Source organism: Pseudorca crassidens, chromosome 8 (assembly GCF_039906515.1).
Source record: "Pseudorca crassidens isolate mPseCra1 chromosome 8, mPseCra1.hap1, whole genome shotgun sequence".
Taxonomy (NCBI): Eukaryota; Metazoa; Chordata; class Mammalia; order Artiodactyla; family Delphinidae; genus Pseudorca; species Pseudorca crassidens.
The window spans coordinates 17,923,731-17,942,398 of NC_090303.1; the positions used below are offsets into that span (position 1 = coordinate 17,923,731).

Here is an 18,668-nt window from a genome sequence, read left to right on the forward strand (position 1 = left end):
AACTGACTTAGCCATATTTCACTCCAGTACTTTAATTTACTTCTGAACTATTTCTAGTTTTTTCTAGAAAACTATTTCTGTTTTTTCAACATTTTAAACAGGTTTTTTTTAATATGAAACTGTCTTAATTAGGAAGGAGTAATATAGTCTATAATATATCAGTATTTGAAAAGTAGCTGTTTATCAGACTGCTGTATGGCCCTCATATTTGACTTTTATATAATTTTTGTTGATGTGAATAAAGTATGGTTCATTTTATTGGAGCAGGTAGATTCTAAGATGGTCCCCAGTGATCCCTGCCTCCTGGCATTTACACCCTTCTATAATCTCTTCCCCTTGAGTACAGGTACAACCTGCTTAGGTATACCTTCTATAGGTATAGAATATGCAAGGGGGATGTGTCTGTGTGATTAGGTAACATAAGATCATAACTTCCATGTTGCTAGCAAGCTCTCTCTATTGCCTTCATGGATTACAAGCTTTGATGAGATAAGCAGCCATATTGGGGAGGTCCACTTTGCGAGGAACTAAGATTGACCCCTTGCCAACAGCAAGCTAGGAACTGAGACCCTAAATCCAGTTCATTTCATAGGGAACTGAATCCTGGCAACAACCACATGAGCTTGGCATCATATCCTTCCCCAGTTGAACCTTCAGATGAGACTCCAGCCATGGCTGGCAATTTGATTACAGCCTTGTTAGAGACCCTGAAGCAGAGGACCCAGTACCTCTGACCCACAGAAACTATGGGTTTAATAAATGAGTGTTTTTAAAAATAAACAGCTACATATGTGGCAAGTTCTTATGTAGCAATAGATACCTAATTCAATTATGAAGCAGATAATATTTTCCAAGACATACTAAACCCAGTATATTACTAGCCTCCTTTACTTTCATAGTGCTAGGTGATTTATGTGCAAGGCTGACAGTTTTTATTGGGAATTGAGCCAGTTAGGAAAGGAGTGAACTAGAAATGAGTAGCAATGTACTTAAAAAAGAGGGACTCAACCTAGGTGTGGAGGCTGACCCTCTCAGGTCAAGGTATCTAAAGAGCTTGACAAGTTGCTAAAATAAGAGCAGCGGCCTCTACTGGGATAACCTACCTAAAGTCCTTTGCATTTGCTGTTTCTTCCATCTGAATCATTCTTTCCCCAGATATCCAGATGGGTCATATCCTTGCTTCACTTAGAGAGGCCCTCCCTGTCTGCAGTAAATAGACTACGACTCCCTATCACTATCTGTTCTCTAACCTTGCTTTATTATTCTTTAAAGCACTTAACACTGCCTGACATTATGTTGCATACTGATTTGTTTATTGTCTTTCTCCTTCACTAGAATATAAACTCCTCATGGGTAGGAACTCTGCTTATTTTGTTCACTGCTGCATATGCAACATTTACAACAGTACTTAGCATATAGTAAATGTTCAACAAATATGTTTTGAGTGGATAAATCTACTTTCCAGTTTTTTTTTTTGAGGTACACAGGCCTCTCACTGTTGTGGCCTCTCCCGTTGCGGAGCACAGGCTCCGGACGCGCAGGCTCAGCGGCCATGGCTCATGGGCCCAGCCGCTCCGCGGCATGTGGGATCTTCCCAGACCAGGGCACGAACCCGCATCCCCTGCATCGGCAGGCGGACTCTCAACCACTGCGCCACCAGGGAAGCCCTACCTTCCAGTTTTTACATTGACCAGAATTTGGTTGTCTGAAGGTTGGTGGGAGTTTTAAGGAGTGATGCCTATTCTTGGTCAGGACCCCAGTTAGTGGCTGAGAGATGAGGTATTCAGTCTTCACACAGGGAGATGCAGTGGCAGAAGCATATATACAGGCTGATATTTAGCACAGCTGCTCAAGACTAAGGCAAGAGCTGTGTGTGCTGCAACTCTGGGATTACGCAAACATCAGAGTTGAACCAGGGGGTCTGGGGGTAGTGAGGCAATTAAGTCTAGACTGTTAGAATCTGGAGAAGTGATTTAATTCCATACCTAGACCCCTCTTCATTCTTTTTTCAGTTCATTTGTTCATGCAATAATTCAGTGCCTGGCGTTACTCTAGGTAAAGGAAATACAGAGACAAGTCAAGTAATATCCCTGTTTTCATTAAACTTGCATTCTAAAGGAGGAACATGATCAACACAAACTAATAAATAATTTCTTATAGTGTTCATTGCTATGGAGAAATCATCATAAAAGAAGGTACTGGAATAAAGATGAATTTCATCTTCATGTTAGTGCTGTGTTGGAATCACTAGTTATTACTCAAAAAGAAGAGTTGCTCACACAGGGCATGCTCTGAGTAATGAATTACTAAGTAACTGGGAATTAGTAACTGTCATTTTCTATCTATAAATGATTTCTTAGATTATTAAGATGTGCAGTGTATGTTCTACATTTATCAAAAAAATAATTGATTATAATCAGGTTTATAGGTAATTGATGTGAATACTTGATAACCACTTATAGAAGAAAGTAAGGTAGAATTTAGCTTCGGGATTTACCACAATATATATTTGTAAGCTTTAAATATGTTTGACTTAAGTATCTTAGAATTGATTAGTCAGTCACATTTACTGAGACAGTATAGTCAAAGTTCAGCTCTCTGAAACCCTCAGCAGTGATTTGTTCTATACAGATAAGATTTCTGTGAAAGTGAGTATACTGTCCATTAAAAAGCAAAACTTAGTTTATCATTAAGAAATATTTATTTAATTTCTACTATTTCAGGCACTGTGTTAAGTACCAAATATGCATTGAAGAAAACAAGTATTGTCCTTGTCCTCATGGAGTTTACGGTCAAGTAGGGGAAACATACTTTAAACAAGTAAAATTAGAAATTGTGGTAAATGCAAAGAAGACAAAGAACAGAGTGTTATGAGAATATAACAAAAGGAATATGATTTAGATTAGAGGAGTTCAAGAACCGTGAAGGATCTGAGATTTTTAACCCTACTTAAAAAGGCTAGCCTGCCAAAATGTTCTGAATATTGTCAGAAGACATGAGACTCCTGGGTCAGAGCAGAACTTTATTACTCGCAGCATAGCAAGCCACGTGAGTACGGGCATATTTGTATGTTGGTTCCCCATGCCTCCAGGCCTCCTGGGGAAGCACAGTTTGGGCCCATGTGAATGGTACGTATGCTGTGAGTTTGTGTCACAGGTGAGAACTTTAAGCTTGGACAATCTACAGCTTTTGCCATAAGCAGTAAGCAAGCCTGCTCTTTGTGTGCAGGGCAAAGTTACCTCATGTTTCAAGGTTGCTTGTTACAAATGCAAACCTGATAAATGGCCTGGATGAAGAGCAACCAGGGCCTCGCATTGACATAACTTGCAAGAATGTGTGGGGACACTCAGGCCATGGTGAATGGCCTCTTCATCAGCAAGGAGAGATTTCACAGAAGTCCTCTCCAAGATTTTTTTTTTAAACAGCTTTACTAGAGTATAATTGGTATACAGTAAACTGAACATAAAGTGTACAGTTTGGTAAGTTTTGACACATATGCACACCCATGAAAGCATCACGACTCAAGATCAGTGAATGTATTTCTCACCTGCAAAAGTTTCCATGTACCCCTTTGTAATTCCTCTCCCCGCCATCTCCTTTCTTCTTCCCCAGGCAAATTCTGACCAGGTTTTGTCACTATCTATTGGTTTACCTTTCCTAGAGCTGTGTACAGATTGAATGATACAGCATGTATTGTGTATTCTTATTTGTCTTTCATGCAGCATGATTGTTTTTAGATTCATCCATATTGTATTATGTATTTACTTCTGGATAGTATTCCATTGTGCAGATATACTATAGTTTGTGTATGCATTCACTTGTTGATGGACATTTGGGTTGTTTCCAGTTTGGGGCTATTACAAATAAAGGTGCTTTGAATGTTCATATAGAAGTCTGTATATGGACATATACTTTTTTTCTGTTGGATAAACATGTAGAAGAGGAATAGTTTGACCATGTGGTGGGTATATCTTTAACAGTTTAAGAAAATGCTAGGCTGTTTTGCAGAATGATAATACAATTTCTCCATTCTGCCAACAGTATACAAGAGTTTCAGTTCCTCTATCCTCACCAACATTTGATTTTTTTAAAATTTTTGCCATTCTAACAGGTATATAGTCATATCTCATTGTGATTTTCTTTCGAATTTGACTCCAAAAGCAAAGGCAACAAAAGGAAAAATAAACAAGTGGGACTATATCAAACAAAAAAGCTTCTGTACAGCAAAAGAAATCATCAACAGAACGAAAGGGCAGCCTACTGAATGGGAAAAAATATTTGCAAATCATATACCTGATTTGCAGGTATATGGGTTTATATCTAATATATACATAGAACCCATACAACTCATAGCAAAACATCAAATTATCCCGTTAAAAAATGGGCAAAGGATCTGAGTAGACATTTTTCCAAAGACAACAGATAGATGGCTAACAGGTACGTGAAAAGATGCTCAGCATCACTAATCATCAGCAAAATGGAAATCAAAACCACAATTTCCAGGATTTTAAAAATATTTCTGTTACTGATTTCTAATCTAAAACTGTTTTGGTTTTTATACTTTGTATGACTTGGAACCTTTTAAATTTATTTAGACTGTTTCTATCAGAAATCGTTGATTTTGGTAAATGTTTCATGTGTACTTGAAAATAATGGCTACTTTGCTGTTTTGGATAAAGTATTCTATAGATGTCAATTACTGATTTTCTGTGTACTTGTTTTATCATTTACTGAGAGAAAGAAAATCTTCAACTGTAATTGTTGATTTGTCTATTTCCTTATAGATTAAGTTTCAAAATATATGGTCCACATATCACGTGCAGTAAGTGGTCTGGGAGGAAAATTACTGTTACTGGCATTATTTTGAAAGACCTTATTAGAACACATCTTTGGTTTGTCCTATAGTATAGGCTATTTCTGGCACCATCTTCACATACAAAAGAAATTTTTATTTGCTACATTTAATTTTTTTATCATTTATCTAATCATTTTATTGTTTTGCTTGGCAGCTTCTATGTTTTTGAAACAGGCATTTGAAGGAGAATACCCTAAATTATTGCGTCTTTATAATGACTTATGGAAGCGTCTTCAACAATACAGCCAAAGTATTCAAGGAAATTTTAATTGCAGTGGAACTGTAGACCTCTATGCTGACTTACAACACATGGAAGATGATACACAAGACATATTCATACCAAAGAAGCCAGATTATGAGTATGTTTGTTTAATCAAACCTGTTTGTTGGCCTGTTAAAGATTTTGTCTTTTATTTTTATTATAAGTTAGAAAATGGGAAAACGCTAATCTTTGTGAATACTTGTAATGATTACTATTCATTTATTTACTTTAAAAGACTTCACAACACTTTTAACTGAAGAAGTCGAAATTTATCCTTAGTTGAGCAGCCTGGTTCCTGATTAAGCTTCATTTTAAAGTATATCACCAATTAAGGTGAATAGAAGCTAAGAGATGAGCATATGTGGTCATTATCGTTTAATTGATATTATAAGATAACCTGTAATTACATCAGACAGCATCATTATTGATGGACCACTGGCATAAATGTGATATAAAAGGAAATGGTGTGTTCAGGAACTATAGCGGAAATAAATCTTATGCTGGGATAGATTCTCAATCTGGTGGGAAAAACCTAAGTACAGTCAAAATTAAACCTGAAAATCTCTTAGATTATTCATGAAGTACAGTATAGGTAGCCATATTTATAAGCCACATCAGAAAAATAATACCATCTCAATAAGCTTAAACCAGCTAGCTTTCCTCCTAAATTGAAAAAGAGTATTGTTTTCAGATTTCTCTTTGAGCACCAAATCAATTGATTGGCTTGCACACCATCTTTAAACACTAGAATCATTTATTGTGATGAGACTGACTCAAGTAACAGTAGATTCTGATCACTGACCTTGTAAGAAAAAGGTTAGGTTTATGAGTGCTATTTTAATATTTATCTTAAAAATCTTTTATTCTGAACACTTACAGCTGCATTTTATCCACTGTAGTAAGAAGTTCTGACTGGTAAAATACAGGACATAGAAGTTTTGACTGGGAAAACAAGTGGCGTAAGGGTAGGCTGGTATGATAGAAGGAGACGCTGTTGTTCTCTTCAGTTACTCTTTGATGCTAAACATGGAGATTAGGTGAGGACTAATGGAAAGAGGGGACAAGAAGACTGAAAAGTTTTCTGTTGATCTTGAAAAATCTTGTAATGTATTAAGGTTTTTTTAAGTATACAAAATAGCATACATAGTATCATTGTATTTCTGGTTTAGTTTTATTTTTAAATTCATATGTTGGCACTGAAAAGCTCTGGAAATATACATAGCACAAGGTAATAGAGTTTTATGTCCAAGAGGTAGAGTTTTTATTCTGTATTTTCTGCTTTTACTTAAAATGAGCATATGTTACTCATGGGGGTAGAGGAAAGGCAGTAAATGCAATGTAGAAAAAAAAATCAGAATAAAAAATACCACTGTGTTTTGGGACATCCTTTTCACCTTTTGGAGACTGACTTCAGTGAGGTGGGGAAGAAGACTTATGACCTGTATTCTTCTAAGAAACCAAAAAATAATGACGATATAATAAGGAAACAATGACAATATGATTTATATATTCTTTTGAGAAGTGAGGCAAGAAACAAACATAAATTTGACCATGGTAGCTGAGCCAAAGGAAAGTTTTTTGTTGTTGTTTTTAATGATAGAGGGAAAGCTGAGAGTTTTTATAGATAGAAGTAGCCAGTGGAGAGAGAAAGTGAAGAAAAGAGATAATGAATGGAACGAGACCTTAGAATAATCTGAATAGAATCAAGGCACAAATAACCAGGTTAACGTTTTTCATCATTGAGTATTTATGCTGAATTTTTGAAAGCTGTTCTTACTATGAAGAAAATAAAACAAGATAATGTGACAGTGTTTTATATAGGGTGATCAGAGAAGACCTCTATGAAAAGGTAACATTTGACCCAAGATCGAGATAATGTGAAGAAATCAACTATGGAAGATTCGGAGTAAGATTTTTGCAGGCAGAGAGAAGAGCAGATTTAGAGCCTGAGAAAATTGAGATGGGGAGGTTGAGGAATAGAAAGCTGAACACAATGAATGAGGGAGAGTGGGGGATAAAAAATTGGGTCGGAGAGGAGGGGAAACGTAAGATCATGTAGGGCTTTATTCACCATGATATGGGGTTTAGAGTTTATTCAAAACACTGGATACCTTTGCTTTTAAACAGAGGAATGAGATGAACTGATAAACATTTAAAAATTAGCATGCCGGCTTCTTTGTGGACAACTGAGGGGGAGTGTCACCACAGGGAAAGAGAAGCTGTTTTGTTTATCCAGACAAGAAATGATAATGGCTTGAAGTAGGATGAGTGGATGAGATGGTGAGAACTGGTCGAATTGATTCGAGATATAGCTTAGAGGGCAAGCCAGTAGAACTTGCTGGTAGATCACATTTGAGAGGAAAAGAAGAATCAAGGATATGTGTGGACAAGTTGGGAGAAGCCTAATGATTGGAAGACATTGTTTCATCGAGTAGTGGTTTTTGTTTTGTTTCTTTTTTGTTTGTTTGTGGGTTTTTTTTTTTTTGTTTTTTGGCCATGCTACACGGCTTGTGGGATTTTAGTTCCCTGACCAGGGATCGAATCCAGGCCTTCCACGTTGAGAGCATGGAGTCCTGACCACTGTACTGCCAGGGAATTCCCCATCGAGTAGTGTTAAGGTTTTTCTTTTGAAACTGTTGAATCAAAGATGCAAATTGTTTTGTTGAAAAGGTAGTTGAATGTGAATCAGGGCTAGAAATACATATTTGAGAGTCATCACTATGCAGATCTTTAAAAATCATGGGACTGGAGGAGATTCCATAGGGAAGATATATATAAAGAGAAAAGGGAACTTTGGCCCAAAATATGCACTCCAAAATTTATAGATTGTGCAGAAGAGTGGCAGCCTGCAAGACGAAGAGGAAAAAAAATGGTGAGATAGGAGGAAAACTGAAAGTTATGTGGAACCCCAAAGAATGAGTTCATTTCAGTCAGAAGAGGAATGGTGAACTGTGTCACATGCTGTTGAAAAGCTGAAGAAGCTTAGGACTGAGAAGTGACCTCTAGATATAGCAAAATAAGGTTGTTCAAGGCCTAGGTGTGGAATGGTGGATACAAAGCATTATTAGAATTGATGAAAGACAGAATGGGAGGAGATTGACTTCTGGGATGACAGCCGTCCCCACTCCGCTGACCCATCCCACAGTGAATCTGGTGAAAACTATTAAAAACCAAACAATTTAACGTGTCTGGAAATGGTTTTAAAAGCAAACAGCAAATGAAAAATCATCGACTCAAGAAAGTCTATGAAAATTCGGTAGAAAGAATTCCATAAGAGCCTGTGATATTAGAACCAAGACTGTTGTTCCTCCCTCCCTCTTCCCAGCTCATCAAGGCATAGGCTCCACTCAGGACTGTGACAGCCAAGAACAAAGGGCTCCCTCCCCCGCCACTCCTAACTGGAGGGCTTTCTTCCTAAGAAGAGCAGAACCGCAGCATTTCTCATCCTGCCCTCAGCTGCCAGTTAGCTGAAGTGAAGCCTCAGACAGATGAGATCAATAGGTGGGTGCTTCCTTATTGTGCACAACACCCATCTGTTATGTATATGTTATCACAATAAAAACAAAGCATATTAAGCAAATTAAAAAAAATTTTTTAAATGTGTTCACACACAAATTTGTAATGAATGTTTATAGCAGCATTCATAATCACCAAAAGATAGAAACACCCAAAATGTCCATCAGCAGACAGATGGGTAACCACATGTGATATATCCACACATGAATGAAGGAATGAAGAACTGACACATGTTACAACATGACTGAACCTTGAAAAAATTATGCTAAGTGAAAAAAGCCAGATATAAAGCCCATATGCTGTATGATCCTATTCCTATGAAAGTTAAGAATAGGGAAATCTATAGAGATATAAAGCATATTAGTGGTTGCTTAGGGCTGGGGATGGGGTGAGTGGGGGGGGGTAAAAGATTAAAGCTAAAGGCTATGAGGTTTCTTTTGAAGGTGATAAAAATGTTCTGGGATTGAGCATGGTGATGGTTGCACATCACCATGAATATACTGAATATATATTGAATATACTGAAAGCCATTGAATTATACACTTTAAATGGTTGAATTGAATGTAAATTAAATCTTGATAAAGAAGTTTAGAAAAAGAGAGAACGGGAAAGAAGGAGGTAGGTAATTCTTCTGAGAGGTTTTGATATGAACAAAGGAATAAAGCTACTTTTTCTTTGGGATAAAAGGAAAATCGCTGAGGGTAGGTGAAGTTACAAAGGAAAAAATAAGCTAGTAAGATCATTGCCACTGGTTTTGGTCTTAGTGTGAAGTTGAGGCAGATGGTCAGCTGTGGAGAGTGAAGGGCTGCAGAAGTAGAATTTTAATACCTGGAGCTTCAGGTCTCTTGAAATTAAGAGGTTTGCATAAACATTTAATAGAAACAGTTTACTTTTTCTCTGCAATACGTGGAACGCTTAGCGGCAGATACAGAGACCATCTAACTGAGATTTTCTTCGTAAGAGCTTTGAAAGGAAGGTAAATTAGAAAAATCAAGATGCTAATGAGAGCACCTTGAAACGGTGGAGGATGAGCGTAGGGTTCCGTAGCGCTGATCACTGTAAGGTCAAAGAGCAAGTTCTTTTGAGTAAAATCTAGCACTTTTATTGATATACAAAGCCCAGCATGATTTGTTCCGTCTGTTTTCTCTTAGACCTCATCTTGTACTGTTCTCCTGTCACTTAAGTGCTCTGCTTCTCTAACTTTTTGTCAAACGCAGCCAGGTCTAAGTCTCTTCTCAGGGCCTTTGCGCTTGTTCTCTTCCTATAGAAAGCGCCTACCCTGGAAATCTATATAACTTGCTCCCTCTTTTCCCTCACATCATCTCAGGAAGCTTTCCCTTGCCTCACCCTATGTAAAATTGGATTAAAAACAAAAACGGTCTCTGGCTTCCTTACTTCCTTTTTCTCTTAGAATTTTTTACTCTCCATTGTATTCCGTAGTTAACTCATTTAAAAATTTTATTTCTTTTTTTGTGTGTTTCTCAGAAGTCTTTTTTTTTTTTTATTAGTTTTTATTGCAGTAGAGTTGATTTACAATATTGTGTTCTCAGAAGTCTCTTTAAGGGGACAGGGAGTTTTTTTTAACTGACTTCATTGCTACATTTCCCGCATCTAGGAAGTACCTGGCAAATTGTAGACATTTAAGAGAATTAGTAGGCGGGAAGGAGATGGCGGCAAGTGGGGGCGTGGAAAGTTGTCTTCGAGCTTGGAGACGTCACAGGTAGAGCAGTTCAAAACAATGACTCAAACATGGAAGCTCCATAGTAAAGCTAAAATGAAAGTAGACTTCTAGTACAGGACAGGTTTTAGAAAAGTTGTTTGTTTTGACATTGTAATCACCAAGGATCCTTCTCCCCGCCGCCCCCACCCCCCCCCCCACCCCCCGCCCAGATTCTTCAGGTTTTCCAAAACTAACAGGGTGGAGTAAGGTAGGGAGCAGGGGAGGCAGGCAGCCACTGGAGCAGGGCTGAGGGAGGCTGTGCTCTGCCCCCACCTGCGGCTGGCCCCCTGCCGGGTCATCCTTCTGCTCGTCCTCCATCTCTGTGTCAGCAGGCTGCTCTCCTGCAACGACCACAGCCTTGGTCTTGCTCTCCTCTTCAGCCAGCCTCTCAAACATGTTGGCATAGAGCTGCTTCTCCCGTGCGAGCTGCTTGAGGAGTGGCTGCTGGCAGATAGCCAGCTGGGCCTTGGCAGCTTTGGTGTTGGAGTAGAGCTGCAGGACCTTTTGGAAGGATCCTTGGAGAAGAAGAATGTTAGTACTTATAATTTAGTGCTGAAATTTCTGCAGAAGAGAGAAGAGGCTTCTTAAGGTCAGTAAATGACCAGAGCAAAAATAGGGAAGACATTTAAGTAGCTGGCGTGGACTTCAGTAGAGGATTGCCTCAGACACATTTAGACACTAGTTCTTCCCTGTTCCCATTGTGGTCTTTCTCTCATCATCTGTTACGGAAGTTATTATAGTTCACACTTTACCTGCACATTTCTTCACTGGACTATAAAGCAAATTTCATCTCTATCCTCCCAGCACTCAGTGAGGGCTGGCACATAGTATTCTCAGGAACTATGTGTTGAGTGAAATACTTATTGAATGAGAAAGTGTTAAGATAAGTATGGAATTGTGATGTAGGAGCCAAGAGTGTTCTGATCTCTAGGTCTTGTCAGTTGACCAGCAAAGGTGGAAAAGGAGAGAGCCAAGTTTCCTATACCTGAAGGAGTAGGTCAGATGTTTTCAAAATGAACATTTAGGATTAAGGGGGATTTGTTTTTGTTTGTTTGTTTAAGGTAATGGAAAGGCCAGTAGAAGGATCATAAACAGGGGTGATGTGAGAAGATACAGAGTTAATTATATGGTTATAGGTATTTGATAGTAATTGTCAGAGGTAAAATACAAGATCCAATAGTTGGACAAGTAAATGAAAATCAACAGAAATAACTGAAGACATAGGAGGACTGAGGAGGAAAGAAGTGTTTAGTAGGCTAAATTTTAGTTTGTGAAGAATGTTGTAAAACAAATTAACTTAGAACTACAATTAGGAGTATTTGGGTGATTGTGGGACTTGCACAAGCACTTTTTATTTTGTCCTCATTCTTGTTAGTATCAGTTTTGGCATCAGAAGGCTGATAAAAACCTGCACCTGTGTACTTCCCTCTTAGGCACTGAGCTTATGAGAGGGCAGCTGTTGTGTGTGAAAAGGGTTGAGCTTGTGGGAGCAGGTCTCTGCAGACTTGCCTCTCTTGTATACTCTATAGAAACATGCTAAGTGAAGGCATGGCCCCATTAGAATTAATAAGATTTTACAGTGTTACTCCTTTAGTTTTAAGCGACAAACTTACTACAGTAGGTACTGGTGCATATTATATAACATTTATGCCCAGGAATTATGTATAAATTAAAATGTTTAGTTCTTAATAAGCATTTGATTATGTAAATATATTTATACATTTTTAAACAAAATTTTTTCTTTTCTTCATATAGAGTTACATTTTATATAGGAGATATGTTTTTAAGAAAGGCATTTACAACCTGATACACTAGCACTTAGTTTTGTATAATTTAAGTTCGTTTTTAATAAACTTTGTTCCCACAGTCCCGGAAAGGCTTTGAAAGACTCACTACAACCCTATGAGGCTGCTTATCTATCAAAATCCTTATCTCGACTCTTTGATCCGATCAACTTGGTTTTTCCCCCTGGTGGTCGTAATCCTCCTTCTGCCGATGAACTTGAAGGTATCATTAAAACTATAGCAAGGTATGTATTTTCATGTAGCGGCATGCCGCAAAATGCCTGCCACATTTGTTAGTGATGTATAATGGCAGTACCTCTTTAATTTATCTCAAATCATTCAAAGAATTAGTCCGGAAATTAAACCAAGAGTTTTGCATTGAGTGAGTGCACATGTAGTAAGTATCAGTACTTGAGATTCCAATTAATAAAACCATTTAAATACAGTCTAAAAATAGTCAATTATCATTATTCTGTATCTTGTCAAGGATACAAAGTAAAACAACCTAATTCTTTATGCCACAGTAAATTTCTGATATTACGTAGGAAAGTTAATATTAAAAAATTTTACAAATTGAGAAGCTAAAGCATGGAGATCAGCTTTTTTTTATCTTAAATCCAGAAAGTACTTCATGGCGTACAAGGATTATAATCCTGATTAGTCTACTTGTGTTTGCTATTTTAAGCTTTCTAAGTGAATGTGACAGCTTTTAAAACTCTCAAAAGGGAAGATATCCTAGCAGAGGATATGGTTGTGCAACCTGAATGGTTGCGGACAATGTATTATACTGTTGCTTTTAGACATTTTACGGACCCCCCAGGTTAATCTGCAGTTGAGACTGTCTCAGTTCCTGTCATAATAACAAGTTGTTGTAACAGTAGGTCTATACATTTATTTATAGGTGAACATTTTGAGGAGTAAAATTAGTAGTTAGGCAATATAGAACCAAGGTATAAAAGTCTAGATTCTTTTAGATTACAAATTTGAAGATGGTGATTCTGAGACATGTGAGAGTACAACTAAAAAGCCACAGGTATAATATGCATATCTATCTAAATACAGCATTGAAATTGCCCAGCATCTTGATCCTAAATCTTTCCACAGTTATCTTGACTTTCCAAAGTCCTGACTGAAGACGTTTATACCCTAATGTCTCCGTTATTTGTTTCATACGGTAGTGACAAAACTGGTCATGGATTGAACTTGATCTCTTTACCTGTTTATGGACATGTTACCTGTTTATGGACTGCACCCATTCCCCGGTGCAGTTTGACAATGCTGTGATCAATTGTAAGGTGGGACTTGAAGAAGCATACTTATGCCATTGTTTAATAGAATGTGAAAGTGAACTTTAATAAAATTATGTCTCACTGGTATATGAAAGGGCATTTTTGTCACACATAGTAAGCACTAATGTTGTTTTAAAGTCCTTCACTTTCTTCATAAAGGCAACCTGGTAAGTGCCAAGATTTATTCTGCTACTTGAGAGACAATAATTACTTTTCTTGCTTTTCTACTTGTATATGCATTTTCATGCAATTTTTAACTCTTAATTAAAAATTAACTTTAAAAAAGTTAACTTTCCATGGTCTTTGTAAATACTTTTTTTTGCAATTACCTCAAATGTCCCAATTAATCCAATGTTAAATTGAAAATAAGCATGACAGAGAAATACTTTAAGAATCCAAATTTTTAAAATATCAAGTTAAATCCTTGTTATGCTTTTGATATATTTAAAAAGCTATTTTATCAAAATAGCATGAATTGGCATAATTTCTACAGAAACTGAGTATCTTTATGTATCGTGTAATTTATATTTTTAGCCTTTGTCCTTCCAAGGTTACTATTTCCATTCAAGAGCTGTCATTTCCTTGCAGATGTCTGTGACATGCAGTGTCTCTAATTGCACTTATCAGTATTAACAAGAGTGCTACTTGAAAAATCTGCACACAATTTACTCTCTTAATCACAGCCTGAACTCACACATGACATGCATTTATTAATGAGAAACTGGTCATTAACCAGACAGTCTTAGAGCACTTTTTCCTAATGCTGAATTTAGGAGGGAAAATGAAACAGTGCAATCCATCAGTTCTTGGAGGCAACCAGTAAAATCTATTAAAAAAAATCACCACATTGTTTATTGGGATTAGGTTTATATGTTGCTCTTTACTTTGTTGATGAACTGTGTTGCTAATAATTAAAGTCTGTTTTTGTTTTCTCCAGTGAACTAAATGTAGCTGCTGTTGATGCAGACCTCACATTAGCTGTGTCAAAAAACGTGGCAAAGACCATCAAGTTGTATGGTGTAAAATCAGAGCAGCTGGTAAGTGATAGTCCCTTCTGTAAACTTTAATGATTTTGTTTAAAATTACTAATTATACAGTACTTGACTAACTATAAATATTGAATTGACTGAATATTAATTTACTGGAAAATTTTATAGTGAATTTTTGAAACTTTCTTATGAATTTAAACCAGAAAAAAATGTTACCTCTTAAAAATTGGCCCTCCTACCATTGCTACACTTAAAAAATGCAGGCAGGTTTAAAGACTTTTAAAAAAATGCATGTGCCACTTTATGGGCTAAATTATATATATTTTTAAGTGTAATTATTTCAGATTGATCAAATTTCCTGTCATGAGACCCCTCACCGCAGATATCATTCATGTGCTGTTACTTAGTGTGAAATTGACTTGAACCATTAGAAAATGATTGGAGGAAGTGAAGTGCTTAAAACTGTAAAAGAAAGATGTTGATTTACTTTCTAAAGGTTCGAGCCCTAGACTGGAAGTTTAGCTCCAAAATTACTCTTTTTGAAACAGCTGTTTGCATATATTTAAAATAATAGCTGCATGCCTGAATCATAATTTTAATTCTCTACATTAATGTTTTAAAGTTAAGCATACATATTTAACTAGTAGATATGTATGCTAACTGAAATCCAAGGAGTAGGGCTTTAGTACATCTTTAACTGTCATTGATGGACTAATTTTAGAGAATGTGCCAAAATGTGGTATCTCTACTGTCATTATACGGATAGCTAACCATGTTTTTTTGTTGTTGTTGTTTGGCTTCCCTGACTGCTCCAATTGAAACATTGTAAAATGAAGTACAGTTGACTCTTGAACAACTTGGGGGTTGGGGTACCTACCCTCCCTGCAGTCAGAAATCCATGTGTAATTGATAGTCAGCTCTCGGTATTCGTAGTTTCTCCTTGTCATCCCTTCCGTGTCGGTGGATTCAACTAACTGCGGATCATGTAGTACTGTATTATTTACTACTGAAAAAAATCTGCAGGTAAGTGAACCCTCCCAGTTCAAACCCATGTGTTCAAGGGTCAGTTGTAATCTGGCTTTACCTATATCCTAGTAGTTCTAGTTGGTTCTGGAATAATTTTTAGAGTAGGTTGGTAACAAATTGAACTTAAGGAATTTGCATAAAATAATCCTTGGTGCTAACAATCATTTCATGAGACTTCCTGCTTTCACTTCCAATGGATGGCTCCATTGTGTTTGCATATTAATATGGTGCTATTTTCTACTCAATTATTCTTGCAGTCTTGACAAATAATTTAGAAGCATCTTTTTTTTTTAACTTTGTTTATTGAAAACTGGCCCTACAGAGACCATGGAAGCTCTTTGTAGATAATTAGATGACTAATTTTTCTCTCAAACTTTTTTTTATAGAAGCTTTATTATGATACTTATTACTTTGAAAAACATGGTTTATTGCTATAAATGAAATTCGGTATTATATCCAGTAGAGTTAGTTCAGTGTAATTACTGGAAGTGTCAGGAAAAAAATATCCTTATGAGATGGTCCCACCTGAAAACAACATTATAAAGAAGAGCCAGCATATGTATGGAAAATATATCACTCTTCTGTGTCAGGCAGGGGCAGTGGTAAATGTAACATGTGACTTCAGTTAAGGCAGTGGTGGCAAAAGGCTTTAACAAAATTAAAATATATCAAAAACATTGGATTGAATTGATGCTGTTGGTCAAATAGTCTGTGACCCTAAATTACTCAGGCCTACCATGCTACAATGCTAAAGGGTAACAGAAAGTTCCGGACTTAAAATTTTGTTTTTTAGACAGTAAACATGGTCTACGTTTGATTCATTCCAATAGAATACATTTGATCACATTTTTTTTTTTTTACACAGCAGGTTCTTATTAGTCATCCATTTTATACACATCACTGTATACGTGTCAATTCCAGTTGCCCAATTCATCACACCACCACCACCACCCCTCAGCCACATTCCTCCTTTGGTGTCCATACATTTGTTCTCTACAACTGTGTCTCAATTTCTGCCCTGCAAACCGGTTCATCTGTACCATTTTTCTAGGTTCCACGTATATGCGTTAATATACAATATTTGTTTTTCTCTTTCTGACTTATTTCACTCTGTATGACAGTCCCTAGATCCATTCACGTCTCAACAAAGACCCAATTTCGTTCCTTTTTATGGCTGGGTAATATTCCATTGTATATATGTACCACATCTTCTTTATCCATTCTTCTGTCGATTGGCATTTAGTTTACTTCCATGACCTGGCTGTTGTAAATACTGCTGCAATGAACATTGGGGTGCATGAGTCTTTTTTTTTTTTCTTTTTTTCGATACGCAGGCCTCTCACTGTTGTGGCCTCTCCTGTTGCGGAGCACAGGCTCTGGACATGCAGGCTCAGCGGCCATGACTCACAGGCCTAGCCGCTCCACGGCATGTGGGAACTTCCTGGACCGGGGCACGAACCCATGTCCCCTACATCGGCAGGCGGACTCTCAACCACTGCATCACTAGGGAAGCCCGCATGAGTCTTTTTGAATTGTTGTTTTCGCTGGGTATATGCCTAGTATTGGGATTGCTGGATCATATGGTAATTCTATTTTCAGTTTTTTAAGGAACCTCCATACTGTTCTCCATAGTGGCTGTATCAGTTCACATGCCCACCAACAGTGCAAGAGGGTTCCCTTTTCTCCACACCCTCTCCAGTATTTGTTGTTTGTAGATTTTCTGATGATGCCCATTCTAACTGGTGTGAGGTGATACCTCTTTGTAGTTTTGATTTGCATTTCTCTAATAATTAGTGATGTTGAGCATCTTTTCATGTGCTTCTTGGCCATCTGTACGTCTTCTTTGGAGAAAGGTCTGTTTAGGTCTTCTGCCCATTTTTGGATTGGGTTGTTTGTTTTTTTAATATTGAGCTGCATGAGATATTTATATATTTTGGAGATAAATCATTTGTCCGTTGATTCGTTTGCAAATATTTTCACCCATTCTGAGGGTTGTCTTTTCGTCTTGTTTATGGTTTCCTTTGCTGCACAAAAGCTTTTAAGTTTCATTAGGTCCCATTTGTTTATTTTTGTTTTTATTTCCATTACTCTAGGAGGTGGATCAAAAAAGATCTTGCTGTGCTTTATGTCAAAGAGTGTTCTTCCTATGTTTTCCTCTAAGAGTTTTATAGTGTCCGGTCGTACATTTAGGTCTCTAATTCATTTTGAGTTTATTTTTGTGTATGGTGTTAGGGAGTGTTCTAATTTCATTCTTTTACATGTAGCTGTCCAGTTTTCCCAGCACCACTTATTGAAGAGACTGTCTTTTCTCCATTGTATATCCTTGCCTCCTTTGTCATAATTTAGTTGTCCATAGGTGCATGGGTTTATTACCTCTGGGCTTTCTATCTTGTTCCATTGATCTATGTTTCTGTTTTTGTGCCAGTACCATATTGTCTTGATTACTGTAGCTTTGTAGTGTAGTCTGAAGTCAGGGAGTCTGATTCCTCCAGCTCTGTTCTTTTCTCTCAAGACTAATTTGGCTATTCGGGTTCTTTGTGTCTCCATACAAATTTTAAGATTTTTTGTTCTACTTCCATAAAAAAAATGCCATTGGCAATTTGATAGGGATTGCATTGAATCTGTAGATTGCGTTGGGTAGTATAGTCATTTTCACAATATTGATTCTTCCAATCCAAGAACATGGTATATCTCTCCATCTGTTGGTATCATCTTTGATTTCTTTCATCAGTGTCTTACAGTTTTCTGCATACAGGTCTTTTGTCTCCCTAGGTAGGTTTATTCCTAGGTATTTTATTCTTCTTGTTGCAGTGGTAAATGGGAGTGTTTCCTTAATTTCTCTTTCAGATTTTTCATCATTAGTGTATAGGAATGCAAGGGATTTCTGTGCATTAATTTTGTATTCTGCAACTTTACCAAATTCACTGATTAGCTCTAGTAGTTTTCGGGTGGCATCTTTAGGATTCTCTATGTATAGTATCATGTCATCTGCAAACAGTGACAGTTTTACTTCTTCTTTTCCAATTTGTATTCCTTTTATTTCTTTTTCTTCTCTGATTGCTGAGGCTAGGACTTCCAAAACTGTATTGAATAATAGTTGTGAGAGTGGACATCCTTGTCTTGTTCCTGATCTTAGTGGAAATGCTTTCAAGTTTTTCACCATTGAGAATGATGTTTGCTGTGGGTTTGTCGTATATGGCCTTTATTATGTTGAGGTAGGTTCCCTC

General features: G+C 37.1%; 1 protein-coding gene across 1 annotated transcript in view; it reads left to right on the forward strand.

Annotated features, from left to right (window-relative positions):
- Window positions 1-18,668, forward strand: part of COG5 (component of oligomeric golgi complex 5) — a 283,180-nt gene that overhangs the window by 199,263 nt on the left and 65,249 nt on the right. The window contains exons 12-14 of the mRNA XM_067745932.1: window positions 5,010-5,214; window positions 12,221-12,382; window positions 14,364-14,463. Coding sequence (XP_067602033.1) covers window positions 5,010-5,214; window positions 12,221-12,382; window positions 14,364-14,463 — 467 coding nt within the window. The remainder of the gene's footprint in view (window positions 1-5,009; window positions 5,215-12,220; window positions 12,383-14,363; window positions 14,464-18,668) is intronic.